Genomic DNA, 13,259 nt, shown 5'->3' with positions numbered 1-13,259 from the left:
GAATGGAAAAAAAAGATGAAAATTTTATAATGGCCTTGTTTTTACTCTCTAGTATGGCCGCACCTTGAATACTGTGTGCAATTCTGGTCGCCATATCTCAAAAATATATAGTGGAATTAGAAAAAGTACACAGTTGACGAGGTAGTGGAGCTACCAGTAAAGCCAGCAGTTACAATGGAGACACTTTTGGAGGCCATTAAAGGCTTGGATCAGAAGGTCAGAAGACAGCCAAAGAATTGGAGGTACTGGTTTCTAAAGTTGATTTGTTTGCTGTCAGTGTTGATACAGTACGGCAAGAGTGCTTTGAAAAAATTCAACTAGAAACAGGGACACTGAAGGATTCTATATCAACTGTTACTAAAGACCAAAATTTTCTTCAAAGGAAAATTGAGCAAATAGAAAACTTCAATAGACATTTAAATCTCAGGATTTTGAACTGTCCAAAAATAACAGCTATGTCCCCAATAGATATTCAGAAGCTATTCCACCAATAAATAAAGAATATTTTCTCTCGATAGTTAAAGATAAAAAGAGTGGGACAGATAATATTCAAGAATCTGAGGATAAATAACCTCAAGATTTAACAGCATTATTGGAAGATTCCCTCTCAGAGATTAAGGAATGAAGTACATTGTTAGTTAATTTCGTTTTTGAACAAGATCTCATATCTGTTATGCGACTATACAGTCAAACCTCGGTTTACGAGTGCACCGGTTTGCGAGTGTTTTGCAAGACGAGCAAAACATTCGCAAAATTGGCACCTCGGAAAGCGAGTTTGACTTGATTTACGAGCGCCACCCCCCGTGATCCGGCATCCTCCCAGCGATCCGGCATCTCTCCCCCCCCCCCCCCCAGCAATCCTACATCCCCCCCAAGCACCGAAACGACATCCCTTACCCCGATTGGGCACCGGCACCAGCACCAATACACAGGACATGCCGGTGCCAGTGCCTGAAGATCCTCCATCTTCGGTGCTGGGCTGGGTAGTGCGTCGGAGATCCTCCCTCTTGCCTGTGCTGGGCTGGATTGGACTTTGAGCATTTGCGCATGCTCAAAGCCTTCTGGTCTTGCTCTCTCCGAGATTCTCAGATTCAGCCCAGAAGAGGGAGAATCTTCCGGCATCAGCATGTCCTTTGCGTTGGTGCTGGTGCCGGTGCCCAATCGGGGTAAGGGATGTCGTTTCGGTGCTCGGGGGGGGAGGGGATATAGGATTGCAGGGGAGAGAGGGGCAACGCGAGTGGGGGGGGGGAGGATGCCGGTACACAGGGGGGATGCTGGATCGCGGGGGGGGGGGTATGGAGCAGCGTCGGTGGTCTCAAGAGGTGGGGAATGGAGCAGCGCCGGTAGCCTGGGGGGGGGGGGAGAAGGAGATGGAATGAATCAAAGCGAGTTTCCCTTACTTCCTATGGGGAAACTCGCTTTGATATACAAGCAATTTGGTTTACGAGCATACTTCTGGAACGAATTATGCTCGTAAACTAAGGTTCCACTGTATTTTCATGTTCTTCTAAATGTGTTGTAAAATATATGAGCTTCAGATATGTCTTCTTTCTCCCTGAATATCTAAGATCTTTTTTATACCTTAAAAAGTTAACTATTGGGTCTGGGTGAAAATATTTTTCATAGCTGTGGGTTAAAACCGTTTAAGCCTTTTTCTGATTTTGTTATTGCATGTCTCCCTTAAATTTTGATTCCTCCTCCTGCTTAATAGTGGTATAAGAAAAAGGTCAAATTCAATTTAATTTTCTTTCTTTATATCTGTGTGAAATCCTTCTTTTATTTTTTTTCTTATTGAAAATGGCTATTTCGATGGACTCCACACTCTATTAAATGAATTGCTAGACCCCAAACGTTCCACATTCATTCTCTCATATTTATATGTGGTACACACATTTGCCCACCAAAAAGTAATTAATTCTGTCATGGTTCTTCCAATTATGTGATTGTTTTATATATTACTCGTATAATTAATAGTGTGTTTTATGTAGTATTTATGTTCAATTAATTGTATTGCACTGTCAAAGTTTGAAAATCAATAAAGTTAAAAAAATGGCTATTTCTAAAACAAGTGTTTAACTTGTAATTAATTGATAAAGCAATAAAAACAAAAATGAAGGTATAGAGGAGTGGCTAGGACCCTTCAGCTTGGAGAAAAGACGGCTCAGGGGTGATGTGATAGAGCTCGATAAAATAATGAGTGGAGTGGAAAGGGTAGATGTGAATCACTTGCTCACTCTTTCCAAAAATACTAGGACTAGGGGGCATGCAATGAAGCTACTAAGTAGTAGATTTAAAACAAACCGGAGAAAGTATTTCTTCACACAACTTGTGGTTATGGAATTCATTGCTGGAAAATGTGGTGAAATCAGTTAACTTAGTGAGGTTTAGAAAATGTTTGGATAATTTCCTAAAAGAGAAGTCCATAGCCATTATTGAGATGATTTGGGGAAAATGCACTGCTTATTCCTAGGATATGCAATATAAAATCTGTTTTACTTCTTGGGATATAGCTAGGTACTTGGGACTTAGGTTGGCTACTGTTGTTCGTGGGGTACTGGGCTTGATGGACCTTCAGTCTGTTCCAGTGTGACAATTCTTATGTACTACATATTATGTAATAACGTATAACTAAACTCTGGAATTCATTGCCGGAGAATGTGGTGAAATCAGTTAGCTTAGCAGGGTTTAAAAAGGGCTTGGATAATTTCCTAAAATTGTGTGGACATTGCTACATCTGACAACCTGACAGAGTTCCTCCTGGAGATGGGATTCCACATGGATCAGCTTGATGGACGTTTGGTCTGTCCCAGTGTTGCAGTTCTTATGTGTTACACATTAAGTAATAGAGAGAAACAAGGAAAGTAGGAATGTTACATTCATCAGTGCATAATTTGATTTAGCATGTACACGAAAATTTTAAGGCATGCTAACAAGCCACATAATTTGTGTTAACCTATGATATAACTTGTTTTAAGTTAATTTGTATATGTTAAAAAGTAATAATAATAATAATAATAACTTTATTTTTCTATACCGCCATAGTCAAAAGACTTCTAGGCGGTTCACAATGAAAGAAGGCTGGACAATCAGCAAATTACAGAGTGCTTGAAGAGAAAATTACATAATAGATTGTAGGTACATGGGGAGAAGATGGGGAAAGATTGGAGACACATGAGGGAGAGATTGGAGATAAATGGGGAGAGAATACATGAGAGATTGGGGTTACCTGAGAAACACATCAGGGATCGCAGCGGGGCAGTAATAAAGTGATTTACTATCATAGAAAAAAGTAGAGAATGTTGAGATAGGGACCAAGATGGTGTCAAAGCTGAGAGCTCTCCATGATGAAAGTTTGTTTAGACAAAGCAGCTTACCTTGGTGATCTTTTTCGCTCATAGGTAAGAGAAAAAGACCCCCCCCCCCCAACCTGGTCCTCCAGTGGCCATGACTTTCAGACATCTGATCCAGACAACTATATCAGGGATAGCTTCTCAACATGTGCTGGGGTTACTGACGGCTTTGGGAGGAATGCAGGAGTCAGTGGCAACCCTCAGTATAGATTGGGTTTTGTTAAGCCCAGACCAAAGGTGACTGAACAATAAATGGGGTAACACAAATAATATTCCATAAAACCTGGCAGGACAAACCTAACAGGAAAAGAGGCTGCTCTGTCTCCCTAAGTGGAATAGATAATGTCTAGCCCTGGAGAAGCAGTGGAAGAGGATATGATGATAGAGAACAACCTTGCTAAGGCCCAGAAGTTGGCAACCTGTGTGTAAGTCAGTCAGCCAGCCTCTGGGAGTAAAATTTAAAGAGATGGTGAAACCTGCCATCATTAATATGGATAATTGAAGGCTATTTCTAGACCAGATGTAAAACTATACTCTCATTTGATGCAATTCCAGTCTATCACTTATAACTTATTAGATCATTCTCATAAACTCTTCACGATCCTCAGAGGGTTAAAAAGTTCCATTAGTTCATATGATAAATAATCAATGAATCTGATTGTCATAGGATCATTAGTTTATGTATTTTTATATATTTCTATATGTGTAACTTTTTATATATAAATATTCATTCTTTTTTCATAGTAATATAATAATTACTTAGCTTGAATATTAATAGCCACTTAATAGGAGCTATTATATTACTATGAAAAAAGAATGAATATTTATATATAAAGTTACACATATAGAAATATATAAAAATACATAAACTAATGATCCTATGACAATCGGGTTCATTGATTATTTATCATATGAACTAATGGGACTTTTTAACCCTCTGAGGATCGTGAAGAGTTTATGAGAATGATCTAATAAGTTATAAGTGATAGACTGGAATTGCATCAAATGAGTATCATTAATATGCACTGGGGAAGGCCATTGAAGTTATGGACTCCAACCTAAGAAAGGTTGTAACTGTGTTGAGGAATGACTGTAGCACTATCAATTCCTTGGTGAACACTCAAGGTGAGACACTGCGAGAACAGGGTGAGAGTATTAAAAAAAAAAATATGAAGACCAGTTTGGTCAAATTAAGACTTTAGAAATAGAAATATTAAGGAGAGGTCTTATATCCAGAAAAAGTTATAAAGTACATCTAAAATAAGCAAAGAAAAAATAATTTGAGAATGTTAAATTTTCCTAACTCCCCAACTGTGTCAGCTGTTGAGATGGTACGGAGATATTTGCATGCGATATTATTAATTTCAACAGAGAATTTACCACCAGTTTTGAGAGCTCATCTCACTATTAGCAAATCAGAGCCCCCCCTTTTTTTAAAAGCTATTACTCATCATGCTGTACTACGCTTCTTCACTAACGGTATTTGGTTTTCACTGTCTATTCAGTGTCTTCTTCACCATTTGTATTCTGTAATTCGCTGGCCATCCAGCCCCTTTTAATGTAACATGTTAAGATCACACTGTAACCCATTAATATCTTTTTCTTGCTAAATTGTACACTATAATCACTGTCTGCTCAGTGACATCTTCCCTATTTCTACACTGTAATTCGCTGATTGCACAGCTCTCTTCACTGTGAACTGCCTAGAAGTCGCAAGATTATGGCGGTATAGAAAAATAAAGTTATTATTATTACTCCCAACTGGCATGGTTGGAGAGGCTGGTGGAGAAATGAATTTAACTAATTTTCTGGAAAATTCCCTGAAAGTGATTACCAAGAGAATTACTCTTTGCCTTGGAATATGACAGAGATTTCATTCTTCGGACATATTTCAGACACATTAATGAGCAATTTCTAGGTTCAATTCCTATATTTCCTGATATATCTCAAGTGACACAGAAAAGAAGGAAGGATTTTTTGACCTATCGATCTAGAGTCCTGTCCTTGGGAACTTCCTTTATATTAAAATTTCCAGCAAAATGTTGTGTTACTCTTGGTAGTAAAAAAAATTTCCTCTTTTTTTTTTTTTTTACGAAGCAATTTCTGGATTTTATTGTGGCTAGAGAAGGGGGCGAAGTAATAATTAGACCATTGGCCTCTTCTACAGATTAATACAAACCCGCTGCCAACATTGTACCTCCAATTGCTGTCTTTAATATATATATATAAATTGCCTCTGTATTTTTGTTTTTGCTTGGTCTCTGAAATATTGTGGATTAAATAATGAAAATTTCTTATACTTAGGTGATTTGTTTGTATATCACCTTTAATTTTCTTGAGAATTTATGAATCTGTATTCAAGTATTGTATGCTTATCTTTAAGTTTGTAAATTTAATTTTTTTTTTTTTTTTTTTTAAAGTAGAGAATGACATAGGGACAAATTTTTTTCCCATCCCGTCCCACAAATCTTGTCACTGCCCCATTCCTGTAAGCTCTGCCTTAATTTATTTTTTCTTTCAACTTTCTATACTGTTCTCCCAAGAGAGCTCAGAACAGTTTTACATGAATTTATTCAGGTACTCAAACATTTTTCCCTGTCTGTTCCGGTGGGCTCACAATGGGGGGATTAAGTGACTTGCCCAGGGTCACAAGGAGCATCGTGGGTTTTGAATCCATAGAGCTTACAGGAATGGAGCAGGGCCAGGAAAAGAACTTGCCAGGATGGGAAAATGAGTTCCCACAGGGACAGGGAAAAATTTGTCCTTGTGTCATTCTCTATTAAAAAGTTAAACTGTCAATAAAGATGATTGAACTAAAATAAAAAAAAAGTTCTAATGCACATAAGAGCCCCTTTACTAAGATGCAAATCCGTAATGTAATGTAATGTAATGCACTAGAAAGTGACTTGCACCACCTGACATGACCTGTGTTTTGACAAGTGCCTATGTCAGAGACCATATATGATGCCAGAATAAAAAATCACAGTGCCAAGGATCTTCTTAAACAAGGGGTGTCCAACATTTTGGCTTCCCTGGGCCGCATTGGCCGAAAAAAAAATTTCCGGGGCCGCACAAATGCGCAAACGCTGCAGCAAGACAGAGGAGGGAGCCGGCAAGACAGTAAACACCCGGAAAACACTGCATTGCCTTTGATTGGGGTCGCACAAAATACTTCACGGGGCCGCAGGTTGGACACCCCTGTCTTAAACCATCACATGCAAAGTAGCAAATATCTGTTGGAAAAATACGGAACGATAAAAGTGGAAAATCGCTGGACTAAGTGTACAGCCCTCGATGGAGACTGCCCCAACTTTGTTGGTTGGGCTGAGAACTTTTCAGCACCCCCTCATATCAAGATAATTTCTGTTGCTAGTCCTCCAATATATAATTTGTTTCCTTTTGAGATTTGTTATATTAAAAACTATACCCAGTTTAGAAAGGAATTAAAGGCTTATTTATTTAGTAAAGCTTATAATTAATAAACTTGCTGTTTACTATTGATGCCATGAAGCACATTATTTATTGATGGCATTTACTGTGGTGTTAAAAAAAAAAAAGAAGAAAACCCCCAAAGAGAAAATAACAAGGCAAACAAAAAAATGGGGCGACCACTCTTGATTCCAAAACAAGGTAACTTTTATTGTGCATCCAGTAAAAAGACTTGACACAGAAGAGTCAGTCAGTTTCAGTGCAATTGCTCACAAACATACAAAAAAAAGTGCGCCCAGCACTGCTGATGATATTTTGAATAGCCAGTAGTAAAAATAGCAGGAACACAGTTTTTTGTAGCGGTATGTTCCTGCTGTTTTTATTACTACCTATTTTTTTTTTAATATCTTTATTCATTTTTAAGCCATACATAAGTGCCATACAATCATATTACACTAAAAGCACTTAAAATCAATCAAATTGTAATCTATGACAAATAGATTACCCCCATACTCATATTCAAAAACTGCACTCAAAGAATTAAAAATATTTTCCAACCCTCCCACCCACCCACCTATTCTAAATATCGTGGGCGGTGCTTGGCACACTTTTATGTATAAGTTTGTAAACAGTTGCACCGAAATTGACTTTGACTCCTAAGGCAGGTTATTTGCACCGAAATGCAGTTCTGAGTTGAGCCTTTTTAATGGATGCTTAATAAACATTACCCTTGTATTGGAATCAGTGCCCCCCCCCCCCCTCAAATTTTTTTGTTTGCCTCATTTACGGTGTTGTGTCAAGTTATTTTTTTTCTCAATGCAGTTGTCTGTATAATAATTTTTTTCTATGAACTGATTTTATTGTAACCTGCTTAGAATTGGCAGATTACCACTGAATAATACTTTTTACATAACCCCCTCCTTTACAAAGCTTTGCTAGCATTTTTAACACCAGCTGGGGCGGTAACAGCTCGGACGCTCATAGGAATTCTATGAGCATCGGAGCTGTTACCGTGGTGGCCTGCGTTAAAAACATATGGCTTTGTAAAAGAGGGGGTAAAAATAAACTATTAGCTGTGGGAGAGAAGGGAGCCAATTCAGCACCACTTACTATATAAGTACAGCCATTCTAGTTCTGGTGCTCAAATCAGCCCAACATTCTGATTCAGCCATGTTTCAGTTTTGGCTGAAAATACCAGTGCATTTTTACTGTCCTGGCCGCCAGAAACCACAGAGATGGCTCTGGGATAGGCCACAAGCAGCCTTGGAGTACGCTGGCTGCTTGCAGCCAAAGCTAATAAGGTACAGGCAGGGGGCATTGATGGGCATGGTTGAGAGTGTATACAGTATTTAATTTTTAAAGTTCATGGTGTGGGGGGATAAGAAGTGAAGAGGAAATACATAACCTAACATAACTTTATTCTTCTATACCACTATAACCGACTGATTTTTAGGCGGTTTACACCAAAGAAAACTGGACAATCGGCGAAATACAAGATGGTAGGAAGGTACAAAATGTTTCTTAAAAGTACAAATATTCTTTAGGAAAATATCATACAAACTTTTGCTTAGAATAACAATGCAACCACCCTGGGAAATTAATTTTTCAAACAGCGTCGTCTTGATCACTTTCCGAAAAGTACTGTAGGACGACATGGCTTGACAAATACATTTACCCAACCAAGTCTGCTGTTTACCTGCTTGGAACACAAGGGTCTTATCCAGGAAAGTCTTGTACAGTATTTACAACCATTAATTTTCGGGTAAGCAAATAACTATTGACTTCTAGTTTTCCTCATCAGACTATACCATATAAAAAGGGAAAAGAGATAAGTTGGAGATAGTCCAGAGATAAACTTGAACCAAATACAAGAAAACTTGAACAAGACCCATGCCTCTACCGACAGCTAGTGCAACAATCGATAATAAGGACTAATATGATCATTCTTTTTTAAGCCAAAAATCAATCTGACAGCCGTATTCTGAATTATCCTCAATTTTCTTAATAGTTTCTTAGAGGCACCTAAATAAACAATATTGCAGTAATGTAATATGAATTAAACTAATGCCTGCAATAGTCTAAAAAATAATGGATCATGCCCACCCAACTTATCCACTGGCCCACATTTAGCCCAGGCTAAGCCCTTTACTGGAGACAGAAGTTGTGTTCTCATTTTTGCATCTCCTGCCAAGCACAGCATCCAGACCACTCTAGTGAGCACCTCATCCAGTTGAACTGCCTACTTTGTTGACTTGAGCACCACACAGTTTGAAAGAGGAGACATGATTGAAACATTCAAGCTAATGAAGGGAATAGACTTAGTAGAGAAAGAGAGATTGTTCACCCTCTCCAAGGTAGGGAGAATGAGAGGGCACTCTCAAGTTAAAAGGGGATAGATTCCGTACAAACATAAGGAAGTATTTCTTCACCCAGAGAGTGGTAGAAATCTGGAACACTTCCAGAGGCTGTTATAGGGGAAAGCACCCTCCAGGGATTCAAGACAAGTTCCTGCTGAACCAGAATGTACACAGGTAAGGCTAGACTCGGGGCACTGGTCTTTGACCAAAGGACCGCCATGGGAGCGGACTGCTGGACACGATGGACCACTGGTCTGACCCAGCAGCGGCAATTCTTATGTTCTTATACTGTAATTTAGTATATAGGCTTATAGATGAAAAATATTTGTAGAAGAATGCATACTGTTGCAACCTAAGGGGTGGGATACCCTATAGCCCTCCCCACAATATCTTCTATATTACAACTGTTTATTAACAAAAGTCTTCAGGCCCTCAGAGGTGCCACCAGATGCTCAATTAGATCATTCATTCGGGTGGCCACGTCGTATAGAGCACACACAGTTCTGAGGGATTGTGCCCTGAGGAAACCCGAATAGGGTGAAACATGTTGGCAGTACTCTATCCCTCTTGGCTGAACCACCCAAGATAAGTTCTAACTTTTATCAATTATTTATTGAATTAACACGAAAATATAGCATTGCACAAAAAAACTTTAAAAAAACTAAAGAGACCCGATGACGATAGGGGGCATAAAGCCAGTTGCTATGAGACATAATTGAGCATCTGGTGGCACCTCTGAGGGCCTGAAGACTTTTGTTAATAAACAGTTGTAATATAGAAGATATTGTGGGGAGGGCTATAGTGTATCCCACCCCTTAGGTTGCAACTTATACTGTAATTTGGCATACCATAAACAACAAAACCCAGATCACTGATTATTTTAAGGTTTTAGCACACCTACAATATATGAATCACCTTAATTGTATCCCTAGAGGAGGATTTAAACACATTCTCTAGATCTCGTAACTGATCTCCACCCTGTCAGTTGCTTTGTGTCCTCAGGCAAGATTCCACAACTTGATTATAGACTGCATGAAAATAATAAATAATTTGTAACTTCTGGTTGTTATTTAATCTTTCAAAGCAAGATACTCCAAGAAACTAACTGTATTGTCCTCTCTTTAACCATTTCATTTCACTCATGATTTTATAAAAATCTACTGACTTTATCCTCCATTTTCCAAACTGAATAGCTTTAAATCAGTTTAGCCTCTCTTCAGAAGAGGTGAAACCTGTTTGGCCTCTCTTTGAGAGCTGTTTTGCTTAACTATTTTTGTATCTGAACCTTTTTCAACTGCTTTATCCAGTGAGGAGGAGAATGAGGAGGGTTGTAACCACCGGGCAGGACCACCAGGTATTAAAGGCTGAGGGTTGGGAGTTTGGGTGTAAGACCAGAATCAGAAATACAGAGAGGAAGAGAAGACTATATATACACAACAAATCTCATTTATATATATATATACACAACAAATCTCATTGATGGCCAATCAGGAGCACTTCTACAAGGAAGTGCTCATGATTGGCCATCAAGCTCCAGATGACTCCCTTATTGGTGGATGTAAAGAGCTCTCCTGTGTAAGTGGCAATCAGAAATTGGTGCGCTGAGGGATCGAAAAAGCTTAGAGTAGAGAATGACACTGGCTGTTACCCGCGGCTAGCCACAGGTAACCCACCAAAATGGGGGGGGGGGGAGTGCTCACTGCGGGCACGGGTGCAAGGCCATCCACCGCCCAATGGAGTGGTGAATGGCCTTGTCCCTGCAGTTAAGGGAGGGAACATGTGCGGTCACCTCCTTCCTACCTACCGGCTGAATCTATCTCCCTTCCTCCCCCTTACCTTCACGGTACATTAGTTTTCAAAGTAACTTGCTCAAGCCAACCGAGCCTGCCTGCAGTCGTGTGGGTGGAAGCTTCTCTGACACATCTTCCGGTTGCATCAGAGGAGAAGCTTCTGCCACAGACGCGACTGAAGGCAGGCTCCTGCTGCTTGAGCAAATTACTCTGGAAAGTAGCTTAAAACGTGCCATGAAGGTAAGGGGGAGGGAGGGAGATTCTCAGGCCACACGAGGGGTGCTGAAGGGCGGTGAGGTGGCAAGAGGGAAGGGTGGTGGTGGAAAAGAAGGGATGTGGAAGGGGGATGGAGAGGAACAGATACTGAAAGGAAATGGTGAACAGAGAATGGGAAGAAGACGCTGAAGGGAAATGGGGAAGGCAGAGTGGGGAGAAGACGCTGAAAGGAAATGGGGAACAGAGAGTGGGGAGAAGAAGAGGATCTAGAATCAGAAAATAATATTAAACTAAGGCCAATACTGGGCAGACTTGCACGGTCTGTGTCTGTATATGGCCGTTTGGGGGAGGATGGGCTGGAGAGGGCTTCAAGGGCTGGGAGGGTTTAGATGGGATAGAGTAGGTTTTAACGGAGATTTCAGCAGTTGGAACCCAAGCACAGTACCGGGTAGAGCTTTGGATTCTTGCCCAGAAATAGCTAAGAAGAAAAAATAAAAAAAATTTAAATTGAATCAGATTGGGCAGACTGGATGGACCATTCGGGTCTTTATCTGTTGTCATCTACTATGTATGAAGGGAAATGGGGAAGACAGAGTGGGGAGAAGACGCTAAAGGGAAATGGGGAACAGAGAGTGAGGAGAAGACGCTGGAAGGGAAGAAGACAGATGCTAGACTATGGGGGGAGATGAGGGAAGAAGATGGGGGGGGGGGGGGGAAGGGAGAGGCACAGTAACAGAGCAAATGGAAGACGCAGAGAGAAGACAGAGTGGATGGAAAGAATTGAATGAGAAGATGAGGGAAGCGGAAACCAGACAAGAAAGGTAGAAAAAAAATTTCTATTTATTTATTGCTTTAGGATAAAGTAGTATATTAGTTGTGTTGCTAAAAATTTATACACAAAGCCATGCCAGCTGAACATCTCTTTCTCTAGTTCAGCAGTCAGAACTTTGATTTATAAGGAAGGAATAAGCTAAATATTGCAGTAATGAGGCTTGTATGAATGCTGTGGGGACAGTGGTTGCGGGGATGGGGCAGGGGCAGGGACAGGGATGGTTGTCGCAGGGACGGGGTGGTGATAGGGACAAATTTTTTCCCCATGTCATTCTCTAGCTTAGAGGGAACATTGGAAGAAAGGCAGGCCAGCATTACTGTGGGAACCCCAGAGAACCAGCGTCCATCCCCGTGGGAGTCCCGTGGACCTGGGGGGATCTCCACAGGATTTCCGCAATCCCTGTTCCCATGCAGACCTCTATTATACACCCAACACGTTCTCTGGCTATCTGTAGTGTCTCAGCAATTGTTTTAGCCAATATTCACAGCTCTGCCAAAATCAGGTCATAGACATGGTCAACAATTTGCTGACACTGAGGCCTCAGCAGACCTTGCTGCATCTTTGGTCTCGAAATCTCCCCCGTTGAAGATTGCACATCACTTCTTCACTTTGGAGTTTGATGGGCATTTGTCACTCATGTTTGCGTCATACATTCATGAGTTTCCTTTGGAGTTTTCTTCTGTAGGAATACAAAGTTCACAACGGCTCAGAGGTCCAAACTTGAAAATTCCACAGGTGGTTGGCATGGTTCAACCAGTGCTCTGAAACAATGTCAAACAGATCATTATGATTCTGCAAATTGACACTTTGCACCATAAAAGTACATCCTTCAGCTACAGTGGCAAAACAACGCTTAGAATTTAGGAAGTTGGGCTGAGACCTTTTCAGCACCCCTTCTTGGGCAGAGTGGATGGACGATGCACCTATTTATCTGTCATCATCTACTATGGTACAATATCCCAGGAGGCTGCTGTGAATAACACTTCAATTCACACTTTGGCCTGCCCCTCACGCAGCTCAGGCGCACTCCTGCTCCTCCTCCCCTCAACACTTCACCTCCCTTTGCCTTCTACATTAAGCCCCACTTGTTTGCCCAGGACTACCAAATAGAGAATGACACGGTAACAAAATTCATCACTGTCCCCGTCCCCGCGGATAACCGCGGTAAACCATCTTCATGTCATTCTTTAAGGAGAGAGGGAAGAATCAGAGTATGAATGGCTACAACCACTGACCCTCAAGCTTTGCTTTGAAGAATGCTGGTGTAGAAGGACTGAGGCTGAAA

At 40.6% G+C, this 13,259-nt stretch overlaps 1 protein-coding gene across 1 annotated transcript in view; it reads left to right on the top strand.

Moving 5' to 3' along the window:
• The window catches only part of EFCAB7 (EF-hand calcium binding domain 7), an 88,229-nt gene extending 87,362 nt beyond the window's left edge, over positions 1-867 (top strand). The window contains exon 14 of the mRNA XM_033915975.1: positions 53-867. Coding sequence (XP_033771866.1) covers positions 53-145 — 93 coding nt within the window. The 3' untranslated portion in view covers positions 146-867. The remainder of the gene's footprint in view (positions 1-52) is intronic.
• The last annotated feature ends 12,392 nt before the right edge of the window (positions 868-13,259 follow it).

Source organism: Geotrypetes seraphini, chromosome 12 (assembly GCF_902459505.1).
Source record: "Geotrypetes seraphini chromosome 12, aGeoSer1.1, whole genome shotgun sequence".
Lineage (NCBI taxonomy): Eukaryota > Metazoa > Chordata > Amphibia > Gymnophiona > Dermophiidae > Geotrypetes > Geotrypetes seraphini.
Note: the sequence above shows the minus strand (reverse complement) of the source record. Positions and strands in the feature narration are given on the sequence as shown.